The sequence below is a fragment of the Alternaria triticimaculans genome, assembly GCF_023758025.1.
Source record: "Alternaria triticimaculans strain BMP 0046 chromosome Unknown scaffold_5, whole genome shotgun sequence".
Taxonomy (NCBI): domain Eukaryota; kingdom Fungi; phylum Ascomycota; class Dothideomycetes; order Pleosporales; family Pleosporaceae; genus Alternaria; species Alternaria triticimaculans.
The window spans coordinates 1,348,205-1,371,114 of record NW_026055962.1 but is presented as its reverse complement, the minus strand read 5'-3'; the positions used below and the strand labels follow the sequence as shown (position 1 = coordinate 1,371,114).

Genomic DNA, 22,910 nt, shown 5'->3' with positions numbered 1-22,910 from the left:
AACACACTGCATCACCCAGTAGTACTGTCATTGAACGTATGTGGTATCGATTGTGGGTGAGCTATATCCATAGTCACACCAATGCATGCAGCCAACGGCGCTTCAGTGTAGGTATTCCCAAAACTCCGCCGCCTAGCCAGGTCGTAAGATGTGGTCTGCGTATGTATGCTACCTGTTCCCAAGTCCATCCCGCAAGTAGTACAAAGCCGCGAACGCCATACGCTAAAGTCAAAGTTCTAATTACTCCATGCCGCATTCCATATAACATGGCCTATGTCGCGTGCAGTATTTACGGTGTCAACAACTCTGCCGATGAGAGTGGGTGGTAAAGGCTCTTCTTCGTCGCCTTCAAATGGCATGAACATGCCGGATGGTGTTCTTCGTAGTGCGCCGCTTTCCAGTGAGGCTGACGACCCACTCCGGCGCAATGAGTACGGATCCGAAGCAGTGGGAGTGCCGGCCCTTTTTGAGCCGTAAGCGCTAGAGGGCTTGAGGAACTCCTCACTCTCTTCGTCGTCCTCTTCCAGCAGGAAATTTCGTGATGGATTGGACGGCTTCAGGGTCTCGGAGGACGGCGACGGAGAGAGTCCGCTGCGCGACTTCCACATGGCGAGGGAGTGATGTTGCTGCGTCTCGGGGACGTCGGGAGAGTCTGTCCGGTACTTGAGCGTCGTCGATGGAAGCTTAGCAATGGTCTTGTTGTCCGTGCTGATGCTGACGGACGAGGCAGTCCGTGAAAGAGGCTTCTTCCGACGCGACCGCTTCATCATGACGACGCCCTCGTCCGACGAAGAATCCGCTTCCTGGTACTTGGCCCAGGGGTTGTGGTTGCAGTCATCCTCCTCATCGTCGGCGTCTTTGCACTCGACGGCGATACATTGCTCGACCTTGTCGTCGAAGCGGATGTGCCGCTTCTCCCCGTGATCGGGAGTGTGCAGTCCGGAGGTGGACTTTGAGGAGAAGTAGTCCGTGCCTTCCCAAAGCAGGCCTCGGGACAATGTGGAAGATGTGGGGAAGTCGGGGGTTACACGGCCGATGATTGGTCGGGGCCGTCGCAACTCCAGCGTCACACCGGTTGTTTGCTGGGCCTGCACCGACTCGGCCGCTTGTTGCAGCAGTGACGACGACGACAGCGACTTTTGCAGCATGGCCTCGGACATGCTGCGCTTCTTGAGGATTGGCTTCTTGACGCCATTGACGAACGAGTTCGTCTTGGACAGGCGGCTGGCTGGCTCCGAATTCTGCTGCGAGCAGAAGCGATTTGAGGCAGGCTGCATGGGCCCGTACAGCCAGGTCACGTCAACGTCTTTGAGCCTGGTGATTCGTTAGCAGTGCCCAAGAGTTAAAAATCTGCAAGATGGTGCACGGATGGGGGTGATCGACACCCCTGCCGTGGCTGCAGATCGAAATATTCGGGACTCACCAATTCAATGTCTCGGGCGAGATGGTCTTGAGCTTAAACTGGGCCTTGGCCCACGTTCGCCACGAGGCATTTTCGAGCCTGGAGCGCTCGCCGTAGACGCTGCGGTGCTCGACGATGTGCCGCCACGACGACCAGATATCCTCTTCGCGCCACTCGTACGAGAGGTAGTCGACGTGGTGTGAGGGCTCCTTGCGCACGGCCGTGTCGTCTTCGGACATGGGCATGGGGTCTGGCGTGGTCATGGGAGTATCGGAGGAGAAGCCTTCAGTAGGCGACGGTGAAGGCAGCGAGCCCGGGCGCATGGCTGAGGATGCAGGCTTCAACGAGGCCATGTCGATGGGCGTGACGCCGTGACTGATGCCCTTGCCCTTTGCAACACCCTTTCCCTTTCTGTACTGCCGCGCCGAGCTGTAATTGGGAAACGCCAGGCCATCGTCTTCGCTGCTCGACTCGTCTGACTTGGGATCGAGCGAGACGCTGCTGGAGGGCGTCGAGTGCATGGACGAGGTGCGCGAGGAGCCGCTCAGCGACGGCGAGCGCAGGTCGGGCAGCGAGTACTGGTTCTTGCGGATGGGCGTGTAGGTGTCGTAGGCGAGGGACGCGGACGAGGGCGAGCGCTGGAAGGGCGGGTTGTCTCGCGGGAGCGACAGCATGGCCGTCATACCGGGCGGGTGCGGGTCAATGCCTCAATATCTATCACAGCGTGGGCCCGGCGGCGGCGAGGGAAAATCTCAGATTGTTCGGCGTAGACATGCGGTCGTGACTTGGTATGTATGGGCGTGCGGGGACGGAGGTGCAGTGGAGCGTGGCCAGGAATCGGGCTGACGACGCAACGGCGGATGTAGAGGCAGCTGTTGAGCAGTGGGAGGTGCGGAGATTGTCGAGACAGAACCACGAAGCGGAGTAGCGGCACTGGCCTAGCCACGAACTCTGGAAACCTGAAGAGGCGCCCCTGCACCCTCACACCAGGGCTACTCTGGGGTCCCGTCCAGCCTTTCACGTCACCCCTCGCCTTCAAGCCACAAAGGACCGACCGCTCTGCCGCTGCGCATCCGTTTGCCCTCCAAGCACGCTTCGCTGCACCTACGGGGTAGCTGCAGAAGGCCTTTCGGTGATCAGCCTGCAGATGCCCAACAGAAGCATGTGTAGTCTAGACCGTCGCTAGCACCCTCGCGTGGAGGCGCCTTTCACATCCTGTCGCGACACCGTGCCGGGGGCTGCCTCATTTCCGAGATGCGCCGGCCGTTGCTGCACCTCAGCAGCGCCGAAAGTGAACTGCGGAGAACCTTGAGAACCTTAAGAGCCAGCTGCGCATGTGTGCTCACGCTCGTTTCCCCTGGCTCCAACGACGTTGACGGCGAACGCCAAAGCCATGCACTGCGATGCACCCCCCACTCAGATGCAGGTTAACTTAGCCTTCACTTAGCCTCTCAACACGATGCCTCTGCTCCATCACTTCACCGATGCTCAGCATACAGCAGTATGACGAAAACCATCCATGCTTCTCGTCCAAACACCTGCTCCTCCACATGCGCTTCCTCTCTCGGCGCCTGGGGATTTTGTGGAGAATGACGCGCTGCTCATCGATCGAACTTCAACACTTCAATCTTGCCTTGATATCTTCTTGGTCGACCTCCAGACCGCTCAGAAAGCACGACGAGCCAAAAGCACTTAAATCTTGGTCAAGACACACATTTCGCGTGGATCAAGGATTTTCCCCCATACTAAAGCGCGATTTAAACTGCTCGCCTTGCCAGATGCCATAGTTTTAACAAAATAAAGGGCTGCAGACGACTTTAGTACGTTTCGTATCAGGACCAAACTCCTTCGCAAGCTCCGTGCTGCGTGCAACCATGAAATGGTCTTCTGCTAGCCCTCGCCTTGCTAATCATAGCTCACCCTAGAGCGCGCGAAGAAGCGAAGAACAAACTACCCACGGGTATTACAGTGGGGATGAGTCGGGGTTCAAAAGGAATCATCTGGTTAGGGCCTTGGTGTGAACATCAGCAACACAACATGTTAAAGTACAGTCGTACTCCTGCCAGCCTCTCTCTCCACGGCATTTGCAATCATGTCTTTGCCCCCGGCTGTTCAGTGGCACTGCGTCAAAGCCGCTGCTCCAGCCGCATGGCACTCAACCACACATCGATAATGGAAATACCATTTGTAGCAACCCGAAGATAAGCCATGCGTTCCCCAACGGCGTGGCAGACTTGGTCAGTCTGTGCAACGTCGCACAGCAGTAGCCTCGTCATGGACGGTTCATCAGTTTGCAGGGCCAAGCCGCGCCTCTCCAACGACCACGAACGTCAAAGGGGCTTTATCAGTCGCACATCGTCTCGCACAGCAATCTCGCGAGCATTTATGCTATCTGCGAACTGCAGCAGCCCCTGGGATTTATTTCCGGTAAAATGCAGAACGGGAATGATCCAGCTCGTGCGATCGATCTCAGCGCAGTATGTAGCGCCATGACGCATCTCGCGTCGGTGTTCGAGAGCCCCGAGAGGCGCGAAAGCGACCCAGTTTGTGTCATCGCCTGTCGCAAACGTTTTGCACTCAGTTTTGCACTCAGCCTTTTGTGCGCCTTTATAACATGTCACCGTCGCGTCACACGTAACCTTTATACTAGTCATTCCTTAGCATTTATAATATGAGCGCAACACACGATGCGCCAGCCCCAGCTGGGGACTCACACCTCGACTCGAACGCGCCGAACGCACGTCACGATATTACGACTTCTTCGACCGATGTCAGTCTCACCGAGAGAGACGGAACAACACAAAATGGAGAGAAGGCTGTAGAAGAGGGCGCTACTGGAGTGAATGGCGTCGCTGTTGCACCGGGCGCACCTGGTGCGCAAGATGAATTCCCTCAGAGAACGAAGCTACAGATCTTCTTGATCATGCTCTCTCTGGCTGTGGCGGTTCTACTCGTCGCTCTGGATATTACCATCGTCACGACCGCCCTACCCACGATTTCGGCAGAGTTCAACAGCGCTTCGGGATATACATGGATAGGCTCGGCGTACCTCATCGCACAGTCAGCAGCCACGCCAATCTGGGGCAAGATCTCTGATATCTTCGGACGAAAGCCCATCCTGTTGCTCACAAACGCCATCTTCTTCGTCGGTTCCCTCCTTGCAGGCGTGGCTGTCAACATGGACATGTTGATCGCTGCAAGAGTGATACAGGGTATCGGTGGTGGAGGTCTCATCACATTGGTCAACATTACCATATCAGACCTATTCTCTGTGCGGGACCGAGGCGCATACTTTGGAATCATCGGTGGTGTATGGGCCTTGGCGAGTTCCCTAGGACCTGTTGTCGGAGGGCTCTTCACGCAAAAGGTCTCGTGGAGATGGTGCTTCTACATAAACCTACCTTTTGATGGAGTCGCATTTCTCATCCTCCTATTCTTCCTCGATGTCAAGACACCAAAGACTCCGCTCCGTGAAGGTCTCAAAGCTGTTGATTGGCTGGGTTCGCTCGCCATGGTCGGTGGAGTCATTATGCTGCTCCTCGGCCTGGAATTCGGAGGCATCTCACATCCTTGGGATTCTGCCACAGTGCTGTGTCTCATCATCTTCGGAGCCGTAGTCATTGGCATCTTCTTCGCCATTGAGTGGCGGGTAGCACCGTATCCTCTCATGCCCCTCGATCTCTTCTCGAAGCGATCGAACTTGGCTGCATTGGCTACCTGCTTCTTCCACTCCTTCGTCTTCATCAGCGGCAACTACTTCCTCCCACTTTACTTCCAGGCTGTGCTTGGCGCAACACCTATTCTTTCGGGAGTGTATCTACTGCCTACTGCAGTCTCACTCTCATTCCTCTCAGCTTTTACTGGTATCTTCATCAAGAAAACCGGGCAGTATCTACCTATGATCTGGTTTGGCATGATTATGATGACACTGGGCTTTGGACTTTTCATCGACTTTGACGTCAATAGCTCTTGGGCCAAGATCATCGTCTATCAGATCATTGCTGGAATTGGTGTTGGTCCAAACTTTCAATCACCGCTCATTGCACTTCAGAGTCTCGTACCGGTAAGTTCCATCAAAAGTTTCTTTTTTGGCGCCTGCACGCGTGATCATTACACATGACACTAGAGGCGGGGTTGCGGTAGAGCAACCATAGTTGCCATTCGTTAGTCTACCGATGCTGACATGCTCCCAGAAACGCGACATCGCTACTGCGACTGCAACATTCGGCTTTACTCGGAACCTTGGTAGCGCCATCTCGGTCGTTGTAGGTGGGGTCATCTTCAACAACGAGATGAAGTCGAAGCAGTCTCAACTGGCCGCTGCGCTCGGTCCCGAAACTGCGTCGAGGTTCGGTGGAGGTTCCGCCGGTGCCAACGTCGGGCTTATTCAGTCCCTCCCCGATGAGCAAAAGTCTGTTGCGCGAAAGGCATTCGCAGACTCGCTGAGCACCATGTGGATACTCTACGTCGCATTTGCTGTTGTGGGTCTCGCAGTCAGCCTCTTGATCACGCGTAACAAGCTCGACAAACAGCACGAAGAGACCAAGACTGGAATCGAGGTAGAAAAGGCAAAGAGGCTCGAGAGGGAAGCCGAGCGCGCAGAGAGGCGGAGGAAGAGGGCTAGCAAGGGGTCATTACCGCTCGACCCTGAGGCACAGGCAAGCAATCCTGATGTCGCGAAGGAGAAGGAGACAGCGGTTTGATGAATTCTCAACGATTCCTTGTAGCATCAAGCATAGCGTAGGTGTTCGTGTCAGCATCCTTCAAAATTTCGTTCAAGATACCACTGTATGTAAAATTGTAATATAACAGCCGTGTAGGCCCACAGAAGTGTCAGTGCGTTCCCGTCATAGTGTGCTCTTACTCACACTCCCGTTTGCTCTCAGGGTCTGACCCTCCGGTGAGTCTTTGTCAATACGAAATTAGACTCGTTCGCGGTGAAGTAGACAAAGCATTACTGGTACACGTTTCATAACAGCGTGTTCAGCGAGCAATCACCACTCACTACACCAACATCTTAAACAAAGCCCCATGTTCCCAGACAGAGTCTGTTGTCAACGTCAACGCAATGTGCTACTATCGACTTTACATCTTTGTTGGCTGCGGTCACTCAACTTTTTCAGAGACGCCGGTTAGGCACTGTAAGAATGCGCAGACGAAGAGCGAAAAGAAGTCAAGATTGCCATCAACGCAGCATGAGGATCTAGCTACCGGAGGCGAGGGTTCGTCGGGGAGCAGTCGCAAGGGCAGAGACTCACAAATGACGTTGGTGCCAGACGATGACTCCACCGAAAGAACAGACAAAACAACCACGTACGGAGATACTTCGCAGAATTTACACTCTGCTGTACAAGCAGACCATAACAAGACATATCATACAGATCTTCTGTCAACTACCGACGTTCTCCTGACTCCAAACGCAGATGGTAGAACTCCCTCGTCACACACACCTACTACTAGTTCAAGAACCAGGACTTCGCCGCCGCATCCTCCAGCTCTAGAGGACAAGGATACCCAGCCGGCTTGCGAAGAAGGTCGTGTACATCCCCTGCACACTGTCCGGCTCGAGCGCATGTGCCCACTTTGTGAACAAGAGAGAGAAGAAAGACTACGACTGTTGTACTCTTCCATGAAGGAGATCAGATTTGATCCTGCGAGATGGCATGTGAAGTATCAAGGAGATGTGAAGTTGCAAAGTGATGGAAATCAGCAGACGGGTGCGGGTTGGGGTGTTGCGATGGGTGGGTGGTGGGATCGGGGTAAAGAAGGAGGATAAAGATGGTATGACATGAACATGGGTTTATTGTACCTAAAAGAGGAAAGAAATAATACCATGCCGAAAACTGAGAGTGGTCCTGCGCGGTCTTGGAAGGCGCTGGTGGTGATGCAGCATCACGTGCACTGCCGCCAATCGCAGCTCGGCCCTTTCAAAGCTCACCAACGATCACGACCACGACACCTCGCAACACCGCCAATTGCCCCGTCGCACGTCTCTAAACCACTCGACGGAGTCCTCGGAAACCATATACACGACCGCTACCCCCGAACGCACTCCCCGCCGCTGCAATGCCGACCCCAGAGTCCGAACTCTTCCTTGCCAAAAAGCCCAAGGTTGCGCCAACCTTTGACGGTGTCGACTACGAGGACAACACTGCGCTCAAGGGCGCGCAAGATGCTATCATCAGGGAGCAGTGGGTGAGGAGCATGATGGCGAGGTTGGTGAGGGACGAGATGGGCAAGTGCTACCGGAGGGAGGGGGTCAACCACTTGGAGAAGTGTGGACATTTGCGAGGTAGGTGTTTCTCTATTCCGCAGGCTAGAAGGATGCACGCAGAAGGAAAAGAGGTCGAGTTTGGGGCTGGTTGCAGCGGTACAAGGCCGTCTGGGGATGTACGCCATGAAAGAGTGAAGGCTAACACAGGCTGAACAGAGCGTTACTTCGAGCTCCTCAAGGACGCAAAGGTCAAGGGATACCTCTTTGCCCAACAAAACTACGTCGACGATGCGTTGAAGCGATAAGCGGCCCGCCAACAGCGGTGATCGCTTGCATGAAGGACGGACAACGGGCAGACCATACACGACACGCAGCGGGAGACACCACCAGACGAAGACAAGTGTTTATGGCGTTCGGCAAGCGTATGCTGAAGAAACGCACCAATTCTCTCGTACTGGCGAAATTGTACATATACATGTCGGAGGAGAGACCGATGTAGCACGAATTATTGGAACCAGTTTACTATTGCAGTGGTACAGTTCGCATGTTTTCTTTTTCCACTGACGTGAAACCTCAAATTTCTAGGTCTTCTGTTCCAGGCGCGTGTCCCGGACGCTTTGTGGCTACCCAGGCTCTTGATATGATGAGGCCAAGGCTAGCTCCCCAACCCCGCTACCACCGCGTACCTGCGTCAGCGACCGCTCCGACCAGCAACAGTCAATAGTCAACACGATGCCTTTCCCCTTCGTCCTACCAACTACTTCCAGCATATCCTTCACTGAATACTTCAACAGCAGCACCCACCCGTCCCTGCCGAACTGCGCGACCACTGCGCGAGGCGTCCTTCGAGACGTACTCAAGCGACACAAGCGCATACCGCCTGCCTCACAGGCCTCGAACCTCTCCACCGTAACATCCGCCCTCAACGACTACATACCATATCTGTTCGCCCTCGATGCGGGACTGAGTGGTGCAAGCTGCGCCGGCGAAGAGATCGACCTGGTCTTGGTCAAGGAGCTGGAAGTAGAATGGCGCTCGACGCTGGGCTCTTCGATACCGGGCCGCGAGCCAGCAAGAGTGAAGCTCAAGAGTCTTGAAAGCGAGCTCTGCTATACTCTCTCAACACTCGCATACGTATACAGCCTCCAGGCTCGAGCACAGCTCCACACCCTCTACAATGCGACCGTACCCACGCCCGAACAACGCGCGACCGCAATAGGTGCTGCTATGAAGCACTTTCTCGAAGCAAACTCCATACATACATACTTGGTGAACCGCGCAGGGCAGTACAACTCACAGCCCGCGGCTATAGACATATCCGCGGCTGTGCTTGGAGCGTTGGCGGAGCTCACTATGGCTGAAGCTACACTCATCACCGTCCTGAAAGACGATCCATACCCAGCTGTCGTGATAGAAGACCGGAACAAGCAGAACAAAGACTGGATGTTCCGGGGCGTTGATATACCCAAGGTCCGCGCGCATCTCTTCGCTCGACTGTGCCTTGCTTCTTCAGAACACGCTGCGAAAGCCCAGGCTATGTTGGGGCGGTCTTCCAAGATCAATGACGATCTGCTGAAATATGTGGATGATCTGAGGCGGACCGCCAAAGGCAAGGCGTGTCGGTTCCTTGCCTGCGATGCTGAAGGCGGTGGTAAAACAGGCGAAGGTATCGCGTGGCTACGAGGCGCAAAGAAAGAGCTGGGGTTTGCATCGCTGGGTGCGGAAGAAGAGAAGAAGTCGTCAGGTTTCTCCAAACTGAAGAAAGAATGGCAGGAGAAGAGGGAAGATCGCAAGATCGAAAAAGGTGTGGACTGGGGTACTGATGCGGGCAAGTTTGAAGAAGGACGAATCGTCGATATGTTGTTGAAGAAGTGGGAGAAACAGAACGACACTGTATGTATACCCGCCTTCGCTGGTTCATTGCGCATGATTAACTGACTATACCAGGTTGGCATTCAAATAGTACCTCCCTCAGAGCCATTGCTAGCAAGCATGCCCTCTGGACGCGAGTATCACACCACCAAGATGTTCATCGTCCCCGCGCTCGACGAAGACGCTCTGATCCGCATGCGGGCGCCACCGGATCCAAGCGAGGCTTTCGAAGGAAACGAAGACGACAGCGCGGACGAGGACGACCGCAACCCTCCTGCCGGCGCATTCCCAGGCACAAAAGCGGACTATGCACCAAGCTCAAGCTACTATTGAATTGCAAGGGTATATAATACAATTGGAATGAGAGGATTTCTGAACAAACAAAAGAGCTAGCTGACCAAACACGCCATCATACTCCATACCCAAGATCCCTCCAAAACTCCGCGACCTCACCCGAAACATCTCTTTGCACCCTACCCTCCTCCCATACATCCCCCGCCCCCTCCAACATGCCACTCCACGCCATCAACAAAGTGCCCCTGTTCCCCCTCCCCGCAAAATGAACAAGGTAATCCCCCCTCCTCACATCCCGTTCATTCAACCCCTCCACATCCTCCCTCTCCAGAAACTTCTGCGTGCCCTCCTCTTCATACCCGTTGAACCAGTGCTGCGTCACATATCTCGCTTGGTCTCTAAATTGCTCTGTTTTGAGCACCTCTTCCATGGCAGATTGCTCTGTGAAGGGGAGGTCGATCTCCGGTTTGTAGTGGCGGAATGCGAGGATGGCGGTGAAGAGCTCGATGGCCCAGGCGTTGACGCGGAGGAGGAAGATGCCGTTGTTGAGACCGTTCCAGTCGCGCGTTACGAGGAGGTTTGTTGTATTTGCTGGTGCTGATGTTGTTTCGCTGTCGTCGCGGCGCCACCAGGACCCGAAGCGCGCTTTCTCTGGTGGGAGAAAACTCGATATCGGACGGCATTGATCGAGGATGATGGTGTCTCGATCAACCCATTGTATCCATTCCAACCGCTCCTTTTCTGGCTTCAACATCTCTCGCATGAGTAGGTTGAGGATGAAAGCGGGTTTGTTCCACAGATCATCTACAATCGGATCGCACATCACTCTAACCTCCGTGCCGTGCACCAGCGCATGCTGAAGATGCGTCTTAAGCGCTCTCTGATAGTGTTCCTGGGGTTTACCGAAATGCGCTGTGACAGTCGCAATGCGCGCCCGCCCCGTCGCGAAAGGTGAGTACTTCCGACAAGTAGCGCGTTTCGCAGTCGCTGCTTCGATGAGTTCAGCCGAGACTTCTGGTAGGCATTTCGAGTCGCCGTGGGCAACGAATTGGGCGATGGGTCGCGGTTGGGGTCGGGCATATGGAACGGAGAGGTTCTCTAAGTTGGGGTGGTTCCAGAGGAGGATGGGGAAGCCGATGAGGAAAAGACAGAGCCAGATGAAGAACTTGCCAGTCAAAAATCGTGGAGGTGCGTACATGGCTTTAGAACGAGTGGAAGGGGATGGCGAAGGGATGGAGATGGGCGCGTAGCTTGGATGTCCGAACATCTTATTGCTACTGGGTGTGAGCTATGTATGTATGTGCGAACAAGAAGAAGAAGGGGGTAGAAAAGAGACTTGGGAGAGGTCCTTCCAAGACATGGTCGAGATGACAAGCTACACGAGGTGACGAATGCTACGGCGGCATTCTCTTGGGATGCCAACGTCGCCGGATTATGCGGCTGTGTATTCGTAGTAACTGGGCGTCAGGTTGACAGCCAGCATGGCATGGCGGCGTTGGCATGTCCGGTCCCAAGAGCTTCGCGGTGCTTGTCTTGAGCACAGAGGTTCTGGCATTGATCTTGCTAGCTAAATTATACCACTAGCGGATTTTGGCGACAAGTTGGTGCATGACGGAGGCTTACACAGCGAACGCGCTGTGGTCGGACTTTGTTGTCAGATGTGGTATTTGCGGAGTTTGGCTACACATCCTGCTTACGGACTTGCTGTGACTTCTCCTATACGCGAATTCTGAACGGAGATTGTCGAAGGGATGGTGTAAATGGAGACATGTGTTTTTGGTGCAATTCCACGGTACGGTTTGAAGCTGACGAGTTCATTGCATTACATGTTTCTGCTGCTCGGGGAGATACCTTGGCCTCTCGTCAGTCTTGGCTGGGTTGGCGTCAGCGTCACTACGATGAAGTATCATGTAGATCTGAAACAGATTGAGGCTTCCGAAAGAGCCTCATCGGTATTTGGAGGCTGATGGTATTCCGACGGAGCGGTGCGCCCTGGTGGTCTTGGTCGACATAAACGCCGACGCGCATGCTACCCGTTTTACAGCGTCGCGGTAGGCGTCGTATCTGCGCATGAGAATACAATAGTGAGGAGATGTCTAGTTGTTAGCCCTGGGAGACATTCTGAGCATCGTGACGTCTTGGAATATTCCGGACGGTCCGGGGAGAATGTTGAGGGTGGAGGTAGCTGCGAGGCTCGCATCGGCAGCGGCACCGCAGGCGCGAGCCGCGCCCCCAGCAAGGACGTGAACGGAGTATATGACACACGATAGATCAACATTAGTGTTGACTTCGTGACGTGACTTGCTTCGGAAAAAAAAGTACAGGTTCTCCAAGAGATGTATAGGATTCCCGACCTCAGACCAATAGACATCCTGCCTACGGGATTACACGGCTGGGGTCTTCGACTAAGATGCAAAAACAAAAAATGAGAGCTCTCCAGCGGGGAATTGAACCCCGGTCTCCCGCGAGTTGCCTGATAGGTGACAAGCGGAAATACTGACCACTATACTACTGAAGATTGATCAACCTGATGGTTGAGTAGTTGGTTGATGACAAAACGTGGCACAATACAGGTTATATCCTTATTTTGTGTGCGAGACAGATCAGATTGGATGTGATCATGCCACAAGATTGTTTCGATCAAGTCTTCAGTCTGCCGATCAAAGGTGGCGTAAGTTCGCTCATGTGCCCCGCGACACGCCGTCTTGCAGCCGAAGCGCGGGGCCATTGACCAGCACCTGACCCACCCAAAATTCGCAACACCACGCCTATACAAGTGCGTTGTCTCGCAAAACTCAGTACACGACGAGAATTAACCAAGGTGTAACCTTGGCCGACCTGCTGGGAGAATCAGGCTCATTTGTGTGACAGGATGAATCTGTCAGAGTCGTATCCTACCCGGCGCATCACTCCCTGTGGATACATTCGGACTAAATTGGCATATTTTCGTTTCTAATAGTAGGCCCGAGAGAACTCAGTAATACAGCATGCCCTATTACACTGCTCATGCGAGCTTCCGCACACCAGTGTCAACCTTGATTTACGACTTTGTGATCTCATCCTGACCTTTCATATCCCCCAACGAGTTATCACCATCTTTACCATCGCCCACTGACCCCTGTCCGATTAGAACGGCTTCTTCCCGTCCAAGCATCATATGCTCGATGTTGACCTTGGGGCCCTTGAACCACTTGTGTGCGGAAACGAACCACCATATCGTTACCAAGAACATCGGACCGCCGTAAACGACGCATGTCCAGTTCATGTCTGCCACGCTATTGGTGCGTTAGTCTTGTCAAAGTAGCGTGGAAGTGTTGGTGAAACTTACGTCAAGTCCGGTCCGGTTACGCTGGGGAAGCATAAAATAGGTATCATGAGCAAGACGAAGATGCATGCAACGCTACCAATAGCGCTGGAGTACTTCCCCAAGTTCCATGGTCCCGGTCTAAAGCGGTTGCCTACGAAGAAGACACGGATGGCAATGGGTATGGTAAAGGCGCTATCAGATGTCAGTAGAGCACGCACACCATGCTTACCAGCACTTACACGAAAGCTGCGATGGCACCAATGGAGAACAGCGCTCCAACAGCCAGCTCGCCGCCAAATATGAGCAGCAGACACAGTATGCCGATCGCGCAATTGAACCAAACGGCATTCGCAGGTGTCTGCGTGTGTTTGTTGACCCTCTTCCAGTACTTGGATAACGGGAAGCAGTCGTCACGCGCGTACGCGAATGTCACTCTGCTTGCCGCAATCATACATCCTTGACCCATGCTGAACCCGGCAATAATAGTGAGAGCAAGGATGGCCAGCGTCATCTTCTGCGACATACATTGCATCAGGTAGGCAGCGAAGGGCTGCCCAAGCTCAGACTCGAGGACTAGGTCGATATCAACGACAGTGTATGCCACGACAAGCTGAAGGAACCAGCCAAAGAAGCCTCCCGTAGCGGATGTCAGAACAATAGCGCGCGGAGAAGCCAGGTTCGCATTCGAGCATTCTTCCGCAAGATGGAATGGCGAATCGTAGCCTGACATGGTCCAGATGACGCCGATGAAGGACATCAGGACTGATATACCAGCTGGGAAGGATGTGCCTTCATAGATTGTGCCCCAGACCTCGCTCGAAGGGGCAAAACGGGGTAGACCGCGCTCTGTACGGTCTGTGCCCGCTGGAATCATTATGATGACCACAATCAGCGCAATGAAGTTGAAAGTGGAACCGGCGGAGTTGAACTGTGCAAGCCAACGTGTCGGCATAGAGGAAAGGATCGCATGAAGAATCATGATGAAGACCGTCAACAGGAAAGTCTGATAATCCGTGGGGACGTAAGAAGGGTCGTTGATACTAGCTGCCGCCAGTATCATGGCCGCAATTCCATAATTTACTATTCAAAACAGTCAATTCTATGTCCATACCCGTCGCGAACGAGATAGCGGTTTGTACTTGCCGGACGGTGCCGCCGTGATCTGAGCCAGCCAGTTACTCCAGCCAGTAAGCCAAGCAGCAAAAGGTCCCCAACCAGGTGGTGCCAGGACAGCAGAAGCATAGTATAAACCTCCGCTCGTGGGCATGCTACTACATAGCTCTGCCATGCTCATAGCCACACATTGAATACCAACCATGGCCACAATCCAGCCCCAAGTCATTCCAGCCGTTCCCGCATAGCCCATGCCATAGTAGAGCGTAGACGCGAAACTAGGCAGTAGACCCAGAACCGCAAAACTGACACAGAAGGTGGTGAACAGCGAAAACTCTCTCTTGAACTCCGATTTGTATCCAAGGGCCGCTAGGACTTCTTCATCCGGATTGAGTGAATGCGTGGGATCGTAGGGTATATCGCCATCTGGAAGAACAGATGTCACCGGTTCTTCCGCGACGGAGTGGTTCCGATGCTGGGGAGTCGTCATCGTCGCAACGCGAAATTCATGCGCGCGCCGTCGCAGTCGCAGTCGCAGTCGCAGTCGAGAAATAAGAAGAAGTCGCGACACGAGTTCTTACTCCAAGAGTACAGCAACGCATGGAAGCGCAACAACTTGTCTATATACACCCACACCCCAGTCTGCATATCACCGCGCAGCAGGGTTGCAAGCGGGGTGTCACTACTCCAAGTGGGAGAGTACACGCGAAGCCATGCTGCAACGGTGTTTGGGTGCGGCGTCATAATCTCTTAGTAGGGGTGGTAGGCGTTCGTCATTCGCTGCGCGAACGCCTATCTCTCTGCTCTTTATCAGTTGCGTGGTTCGGCGGTTCGGCTAGACTAACTTAGAGGGAGAGGTGTGGAGGAGATCGCGGGCTGCGACGCGCCAGGGCACACGACACCCACGACAAGAAGGTGGCTTTTCAAGAGGTTGGGCATCCGTATCCTCCGACCGCCATCTTTCTCGTATTGTGCGCTCCGTGCAGCGAAGTTGTAGGTGGTTCAGAGCGGTATGGAATTGGGTGACCGCTTGCATGAATGGATTAGTGTTTGCTATGGATAAGACACATTTGGTGCTTCCAAGGTTTCCAAGGTTGTTCGGAAATATTCCGCCCGATATCTGCGACCGGGGACCGCATATCTGGGTACCGTGTCCTGGGATACCTCAACGCTGCGATACGGCTGGACATGCTTCAATGGGCATAGGCTTTCGTAGAATAGATTTGCCTGTCAGATTCCACGTGGCGTGGCAGGAGCGATAAGCTCACCGTTGATGTCACTCGTTGAGAGATGGCGAGACGCCTACGAGCTGCTTACCGTAGTTATGTTATGAGTAGCGCGTTATGGATAAGTCAACGCTGCTGGAATATCAGAAGAATTGGTACGTATGCGCAGCTGCTTGCTTGTGTTGAAATACCTTGGTGCCCAGGTGAGTACCTAGCACAGCATGGGCTGATGCCCCTTGCTATCCCTGTTCGTCGATCCCATGGGTAACGTCTACCCCAAAAACATTGATGATTAAACATACATCCGCTGTTCGTTTGAAATTGCATGATGGAGATTGACCAAACGCTCTTTCCGGGCTGATCCTCTCCTCCATGTCGAACGAGGCCATGATCACCATGCAACTGCCTGTATTTGTATGAGCAGTCACGTCTGTACTAGAGTGTACATGCCAAACTACTACTTTCTTTGAAAGTGTTTCTAGTGGTCTTTATCGCTTGAAGTTTCTCTCCAAATGTCCAACTCGGGAGGCGAGACTGCCCAGGTGTGCACTCAGGAGGACCCGGGTCGATTCTGCTGGATCAGTGCAACTTTCAGCTGGATACATAGGTATAACTCCCAGGCAATGGCACTGGGATTTCGGTCCAACGAACCCATAGCTTTACCTTTGTATCGGTATCTAAGACTACCCCACATCTTTCTGCCATTGTTGACCATGAGCATCTCTCAAAGCACAAGAAATGGCCTCCTCACAACTGGCACATCTGGCGTAACAGCACTGGCACCAGATACAAGATTCACCGAACAAGCTGACTCGGCCTTATGTGTGTTATATCGAATCTGCTCCGGGTTCGTACGGCTTACATGATGTGGGTCGGGCGTGAGGTTGATCATTCAAGTCCCTCTTCATTGGCAAACGCGAAACCACTGACTCGGACCTCCGCGGGTGTGGCGATACGATACATTCACGTGCAGTTCGCGCATCGCCGACAGAATGTCACCCCTGGTGGTGCTTTGCCGAATCTGACAGTAGCCAGCGCTCAATGCCGACTGAAACTGCCCAGGTGAGTCTGAGCTTTCTTCTCGAAGGCTGAGTCTTCTAAGCCGCTGTTTCCAAGGTCGTGGTGTCGGGTCTTCCTTGTCTATATCGCGCAGGTGTTTCAATGTTTTCGACAGTTTCCGAAACTTGCATTCAATAACCTGACTGTTTGGCGATTGAACAAGACCTTTGTGGGTGATGTGTTTGCTGGTCAGTTTTCGCTGTCTTTCAATCGCAGAGATTGCGATTTGCATGACCAACAGCGGACGGTAGAACTCTACCAATTGTGGATGTGCTGAAGTCAATCATGTCTGTGTTCGAAAGAGACCCGGGTTTGGGGTACTCGGCGGAACGCTGCGACTTCCCTTCGCCCTCGTGCTTCTGAGGCGCCGATGCCGCTACACTACCTATGCACACCCATGACAGCACAGTCTCTTTCCAGAGCTATCTGTATCAGCGACAAGGCTCCTGGGAGTTTCTTGTCACTGCGCGATTTTCATTTCTCCTTGACTGAACGCCTGAAGCAAGGACGAAAATTATGCGAGTGTTGACCTCGGGACCAGTACAACTTACGGCTACGGCCCGCCAAAGGCGTCAAACTAAGCGTGCCGGGACACCCGATGTCACTCACGCAAGCTGACGGGCACCGCCAAACTTTCCTCAACGCCTTCAATTTGCGCTGCGATGTTACCGATATCTTTTGCGAGTCAGAATTCTAGTGACACTGGCAACAGCTGTATAGCATACCTACGATATTGCTCGCCTGAAGTCGCAGTTTGCAACACTACCAGGCATGAAATCACCGAAGCAGCGCCGGGAAACCCATCGCGCATTGGACGCATTTGATTTGCTGTGACATTTCTTCTTGAACCGTACCACGAATCGTCGCGAAATGTTTCCGGTCAGCAGCCAACATCGCCATATTGCCGCGGCCTTCGAATTGGACGCGCCTCTCTGACACCTGGGCAGCCTCAACCCAGGTCTGAGTCGTCAAACTCGTCATCCAATTGGCGCTACCGCGAGTCCCACAAGTGTCGAAGCTGGACCAGGGACGTCCGTCTTTAGTCGATTGTGCAGATCATCGAGGATGCACAGCTCCATTGAAAGTGGCGCTTGCGACACTTTTAGATGCCTAGTCTGATATCTTGGGGTCCGGGGGTCCGCGATTTCTGAACGCTGTCTCCTCAATCCGAATACTTCCATTGAAACACTGCGCGACGCGACCACCCCAGGGCATCCATCCACAGCGCCACCCCGGAACAGTCCAACCAAGCAACATCCCAGAGCACCTATCAAATTGTCAATGAAGCATTTTGTGACGGAAAGCCGCCGACATCACAGAGAAATGCCGAGTGATTGCTGAGTTCACACCCGGTCTTCACAACATAGCGCCTGTGGTCACAACAAGGCTGCTGACCGGGCGCTCGGCAGTTCTTCATCGATTTACTCTGTTTCCCCAACGCACCGTGGTCCCTATCGCATCGATAGATTTCCCCTGATATTTACGACAACTTTTGATCAACACCCACTAAAGCCCTGAGCAACCAACTCCGAGACTACTCGCCGTCTACTGGCCCGGCCTTTGAACGTTCCCACAACCTCGGCTCGCGAGCCAACCACTTATCTATGGCCGGAGTTCTTGAGCCTGAGGCTGGAATTTTCTACGGCGTGTGCTGGATCGTCGTCATCATCCGACTAATATCAAGAAGAATTCATCGTGGATCATGGAAATTATTGCAATTAGATGATTACTTAATACTTGTAGCCATGGTTTGTGACCCGCAGCATCGAGCGACTACAAGTACTGATTGTGACACAAGGCTACCGACACAGTGCTGATTGCTATCATGCACGAAGTCACAAAGACTAGCAGTACGTCTTTCCATGTGCAAACTGCAAGAGAGACACACGCTGACTCTATACCGGTACTTAGGCAACCTAATACCGCCGGGAGACGACGTCTCTCAATATTCAGATGCCGAAATCAAGATGCGTATATACGGATCCAAGCTGGTCTTGGTAGTAGAGCAGATGCAACTCCTTACCATATGGCTGGTCAAGGCATGCCTACTCATTATGTACAACCGTATGACGATGGTCCTCCCGCAACACAAGATCGTCATCGCCACCTCCATATATGTCGCTGTCGCATTTGTGGTCATGGAAATATTGTACCTTGGCGTTTGGTGTCGGCCGTTCTCGCAATACTGGGCAGTACCGCCGAATTCGAGTAAGTGCCTTTGCAACATCTAATCACACGATACTGACAATACCAGAACAATGCTCGGCAGCGACCAATCATCTCATCACAAACGCCGTCTTCAACATCTCCAGTGATCTAATCATCATCAGCATACCCATGCCGTTGCTCTTCAAAGTACGCCTACCGAAGAAGAACAAAACGATCCTTTTCGTGATCTTCTGTATAGGAGCGTTCACCATCGTCGCAGCAGTCCTCAACAAATACTACTCGTTCACAAATCCCTTTGGAACTGAGTGGACGATCTGGTACCTTCGAGAGTCGTATACAGCGATACTCTGCGCCAATCTGCCCTTGACCTATCCGCTTATACAACGGGTTCTCGGTCTAAGAAACTGGAGCTCCAACACATACACTGCGGAGAACACATACGGGGCCAACACCGTCACACGCGCGACACAGTCTGCACACACGCGCGCCTATTGGCCGGAACCTAGAGCGGAACCGATACCTAGAGGCTTCCGAGATATCTTCAGGCGGACGGAGAGTCAAGAAGACATGAATGGCGGTCTTGGAAAGCAAAGGGAGGATCAGGATCCACAATTTATCACCAGCGCGATCGAAATGGAGGACGCGAGATCACTACGAGTGTCGAGCGTGAGTAATCCTGCCAGTTGGCGAACGTCCGCAACGACGGAGGGCCATAAGGACCAGGAGATTTTCCATGCCGTATGAATGAATACACGAGTTCTTATCAACACAATAGGCTACACCTCCGCTCACACATGCGCGTAATTGCTACTCATCAGAAAAGCTGTGATTGAACATGTGCTCGAATTGATTTGCGCCTCTGGCATCGGTCCGTCTTTGTACGTGGAGTCGTGTTCTCGTCATCGTGTGCCTTTAGCACCATGATGGATGCACCCGATTTGGAACGCTAGCCATCAGGTACTCACCTGGGCACAAGACACTCGAAGTATCTCGACGTTTCATAATACATACGCTCTTCATTAAACTCCCAAGCCTTTACTTCCAGACTGCAACACGATGCACATCCACGACGTACTCATCATCGGTGGAGGCCCGGCTGGCCTAGCAGTAGCAGCACGGCTCCGTGAACAGACACCCTCAGCAACCTTCACAGATGATGAACATCAACGTTACCACTGGATTCGTAAACATGGTCGGAAGATGAACATCAAAAACTACCGGACAGGCAAGGACTCACTGCCAACGCCACCGTCAACTCCCGGTAACTCGGACTGTGGCTGCGATCATGAGGCAGCACCCGAAGAAGCAATAGATATGCTAGTACTCGATGCCGATGGAGCAGACTGGATGTCAAAGTGGAAGCGCCTTTTCAAGACTTTTCACATTGATTACCTTCGGAGTCCGATGTTCTTCCATGTCGATCCTGCTGATCGAGATGCACTGCTCGGGTATACGTACGAGAAAGAGAGAGACAAAGACATCCAAGCACTACCTGGAGTTGCCGGAAAAGAAGTGAGCAAGCACAAAAAGAAGAAGAACCTGAAGTCGCAAGGAAGGTTTTTGGGCCGCACGCCAGACGTCGATGAAAGGGACCGAAAGGACTACTTCGTACCACGTACCGATTTGTTCGACGCTCATTGTGAAGAGGTCATCAAGAGATATCGGCTTGGCAAGGATTTATTGAGGAAAGAGAGCGTCGTGAACATCGAATACGACTATATCTCGAAGTTTGATAAAGCGGACCTTGACAGTGTCGTCTCGGATGATGTGATGGCGGACGAGAGAAAAGTCTTCCGTGTCTCAACAGACCAAGGCGTACGTTTCGCCCACCTCGTCGTTTTGGCTGTCGGTCCTGGAAATGCGCCCTCGATACCTCCTGTGCCTGGTCTGCCAGCTCAACGTCCACACGAAGGTTTCGCGCATGCGATGCAGATTAAGCAGTTCCCACCACCACACGTAATGGCCAAAGTCAAGGCTCGCCAGTCGACTAGCATGCTCATAGTCGGTGGCGGCTTGACGAGCATTCAGCTGGCAGATCTAGCAATCAAACGAGGCGTGAACAAAGTATGGATGCTCATGCGCGGTCCGCTTAAGGTCAAGCACTTTGACGTAGACCTAGAGTGGGTCGGCAAGTTTCGGAATTTCAAGCAAGCCGAGTTCTGGACGGCAGATACTGATGAAGGTATATCAACGCTTCTACTTGATGATCGTATCTAACAATCGGTGATAGAGCGCTTCGAGATGATAGTGCAAGCCCGTAACGGAGGAAGTATGACGCCGCGGTACCGGAAAATTCTCGATACGCATGTCGCACACGGGAAGATCGAGCTTCAAACCTATACTCAACTCCAGTCCGTATCGTGGGACCAAAGCTCGAGAACATGGGCCTGCGAAGCCGCGTCAACAGATTCGAAGCCCAAACTGCCGTCTATCGACTACATGGTCTTTGCCACTGGCATTCAATCAGACATCCGCACCATCCCCTACCTTCAGAACATCCAACAAGAGTACCCTATCAAGTACGTTGGCGGTCTACCATGCTTGAACGAAGACTTGATGTGGGACGATGACGTTCCTCTGTTCGTGACAGGACGACTGGCGGGATTGAGACTTGGCCCTGGCGCACCGAATCTGGTCGGCGCAAGAGTAGGCGCTGAGCGAATCGCTTGGAATGTGGATGATGCTTTGAGGAAAATGGGGAAGCTGAGTAGCAGAGCGCAGGACGAAAGCGACGATAACAGCGGCGACGAGAAGATGGCGGCTTATGCTGCTGCGAGGGATAACCGATTCGATAGTTTGTTCGAGTTGGATGATGCGGCAGCGTAGTCACAGTAGGCGAATCTGCCTCTGAATCAATGAAATATAAGTGTTTAAATGGATTGGTGCTTCTGGAGTCCAGTAATTTTCCGGTGTCGCGTGCCTTACAGGTCGCGTCCACGGGCTTCCGCCCAGGAGCCCTGAGAAGACCCGCTGACGTCATGCGCCACACGATACACTTTGGACTACCTCAGGAGCCTGAATATGCGTGGGAAGTGCGCAAGAATGCAAATTGAGTTTGGAGTAGCCTCTCCTATGGCCGTGATATCCTTCGGTTCGGCGCGTCGCTTTCGTGTTCCATGGTCGATGCCGCTGAGGACACCCGGAACGGAACCGCTTCGGCTATATCTGCATCTTTTCTGTCGACCATCCCGAGGTCACTTTTCATCACAACATCATCTTTATCCCTATTTCCTAGACGCAAATGGTTTCAGGCGGCGATGTAAGTTCACGCGCAATGTCTAAAGACCAAGTTTAACAATTTAAAGGACAAGAACACACCTGCGGTAGTCTCTCTGGCCGCCGGCGGCATAGCTGGCGGTGTGGAAGGCTTTCTTTCGGTACGTCCAAAGAGGCATTCCGGCCCAGATCCCGTGACTCATATCACTCGCAGTATCCTCTAGAGTTTGCGAAAACGCGTGTGCAATTAAGAGCTGAGAAAGGCGTACCGACACCGCGGAATCCCTTCCTAGTCGTGACCCAAGTCTATCAGAATGAAGGCATTAGAGCGCTATACAAAGGCTGCGGAGCGCTGGTCTTTGGCTCAGTAGGCAAAGACGCCGTCCGCTTTCTCTTCTTCGACCAGATCAAGTCGTCTTTCGCAGACCCAGAGACGGGAACGCTCTCCCCTCTGCGCAATTTGTTGGCCGGCATGACTGCGGGAGTAATCGCGTCGATCACCGCAGTTACACCAACAGAGCGCATCAAGACTGCCCTCATCGACGATGCCAGGAACGAAAAGCGCTTTCGGTCCGGTTTCCACGCTACAACCACCATCTGGAAGGAACACGGTATCCTCGGTTTATACCGCGGGTTCGCAGGCACTACCCTGAAACAAGCATCAGCAACGGCTTTCAGAATGGGAACCTACAACATCCTCAAGGATTATGAGAAGGCCAAGAATATCGAACAAAATACGCTGGTGAACTTCGCAAACGGATCAGTAGCGGGCGTTGTGACAACGCTTGCAACGCAGCCTTTTGACGTTATTAAGACGCGTTCACAGAGTGCGAAAGGGACGAGTACTGCCGAGGCTGTAAAGAGTGTTCTGTTGGATTATGGGATCAAGGGTTTCTGGAAAGGTACGACGATGAGGTTGGGTCGCACAGTGTTCAGTGGAGGTATTCTATTCACAAGCTACGAGGCTGCTGTGAAGATCATCCTGCCGTTATATCCTGGCACCAAGCAGGCTGAGTAATCCTAGACGTAAAGACATCT

At 53.1% G+C, this 22,910-nt stretch overlaps 9 protein-coding genes and 1 non-coding gene across 10 annotated transcripts; 6 read left to right on the top strand and 4 right to left on the bottom strand.

Annotated features, from left to right (window-relative positions):
* Positions 1-236: 236 nt before the first annotated feature.
* J4E78_004783 (uncharacterized protein) lies at positions 237-2,085 on the bottom strand (the record flags this gene model as incomplete). Its single annotated transcript, XM_049365410.1, has 2 exons — positions 237-1,314; positions 1,424-2,085. The coding sequence occupies 2 exons, from the start codon at positions 2,083-2,085 to the stop codon at positions 237-239; spliced, it is 1,740 nt and encodes a 579-aa protein (XP_049223211.1).
* Positions 2,086-4,073: 1,988 nt separating this feature from the next.
* J4E78_004782 (uncharacterized protein) lies at positions 4,074-6,105 on the top strand (the record flags this gene model as incomplete). The annotated part of the gene is made up of 2 exons (XM_049365409.1): positions 4,074-5,465; positions 5,596-6,105. 2 exons carry the CDS (start codon positions 4,074-4,076, stop codon positions 6,103-6,105), a joined length of 1,902 nt encoding a protein of 633 aa, XP_049223210.1.
* Positions 6,106-7,468: 1,363 nt separating this feature from the next.
* J4E78_004781 (uncharacterized protein) lies at positions 7,469-7,921 on the top strand (the record flags this gene model as incomplete). The annotated part of the gene is made up of 2 exons (XM_049365408.1): positions 7,469-7,694; positions 7,833-7,921. The coding sequence occupies 2 exons, from the start codon at positions 7,469-7,471 to the stop codon at positions 7,919-7,921; spliced, it is 315 nt and encodes a 104-aa protein (XP_049223209.1).
* Positions 7,922-8,348: 427 nt separating this feature from the next.
* On the top strand, positions 8,349-9,821 carry J4E78_004780 (uncharacterized protein; the record flags this gene model as incomplete). The annotated part of the gene is made up of 2 exons (XM_049365407.1): positions 8,349-9,509; positions 9,564-9,821. 2 exons carry the CDS (start codon positions 8,349-8,351, stop codon positions 9,819-9,821), a joined length of 1,419 nt encoding a protein of 472 aa, XP_049223208.1.
* A 76-nt stretch (positions 9,822-9,897) lies between these two features.
* On the bottom strand, positions 9,898-11,049 carry J4E78_004779 (uncharacterized protein; the record flags this gene model as incomplete). The annotated part of the gene is made up of 1 exon (XM_049365406.1): positions 9,898-11,049. The coding sequence occupies one exon, from the start codon at positions 11,047-11,049 to the stop codon at positions 9,898-9,900; it is 1,152 nt and encodes a 383-aa protein (XP_049223207.1).
* A 1,165-nt stretch (positions 11,050-12,214) lies between these two features.
* On the bottom strand, positions 12,215-12,300 carry J4E78_004778. Its single transcript has one exon. It is a non-coding gene; the product is annotated as a tRNA-Asp (tRNA).
* Positions 12,301-12,822: 522 nt separating this feature from the next.
* Positions 12,823-14,149, bottom strand: J4E78_004777 (uncharacterized protein; the record flags this gene model as incomplete). Its single annotated transcript, XM_049365405.1, has 3 exons — positions 12,823-13,057; positions 13,111-13,281; positions 13,329-14,149. 3 exons carry the CDS (start codon positions 14,147-14,149, stop codon positions 12,823-12,825), a joined length of 1,227 nt encoding a protein of 408 aa, XP_049223206.1.
* Positions 14,150-18,091: 3,942 nt separating this feature from the next.
* Positions 18,092-19,400, top strand: J4E78_004776 (uncharacterized protein; the record flags this gene model as incomplete). Its single annotated transcript, XM_049365404.1, has 4 exons — positions 18,092-18,235; positions 18,286-18,337; positions 18,399-18,695; positions 18,742-19,400. The coding sequence occupies 4 exons, from the start codon at positions 18,092-18,094 to the stop codon at positions 19,398-19,400; spliced, it is 1,152 nt and encodes a 383-aa protein (XP_049223205.1).
* A 312-nt stretch (positions 19,401-19,712) lies between these two features.
* Positions 19,713-21,482, top strand: J4E78_004775 (uncharacterized protein; the record flags this gene model as incomplete). The annotated part of the gene is made up of 2 exons (XM_049365403.1): positions 19,713-20,838; positions 20,887-21,482. 2 exons carry the CDS (start codon positions 19,713-19,715, stop codon positions 21,480-21,482), a joined length of 1,722 nt encoding a protein of 573 aa, XP_049223204.1.
* A 415-nt stretch (positions 21,483-21,897) lies between these two features.
* On the top strand, positions 21,898-22,890 carry J4E78_004774 (uncharacterized protein; the record flags this gene model as incomplete). Its single annotated transcript, XM_049365402.1, has 3 exons — positions 21,898-21,915; positions 21,962-22,033; positions 22,087-22,890. The coding sequence occupies 3 exons, from the start codon at positions 21,898-21,900 to the stop codon at positions 22,888-22,890; spliced, it is 894 nt and encodes a 297-aa protein (XP_049223203.1).
* Between the last annotated feature and the right edge of the window lie 20 nt (positions 22,891-22,910).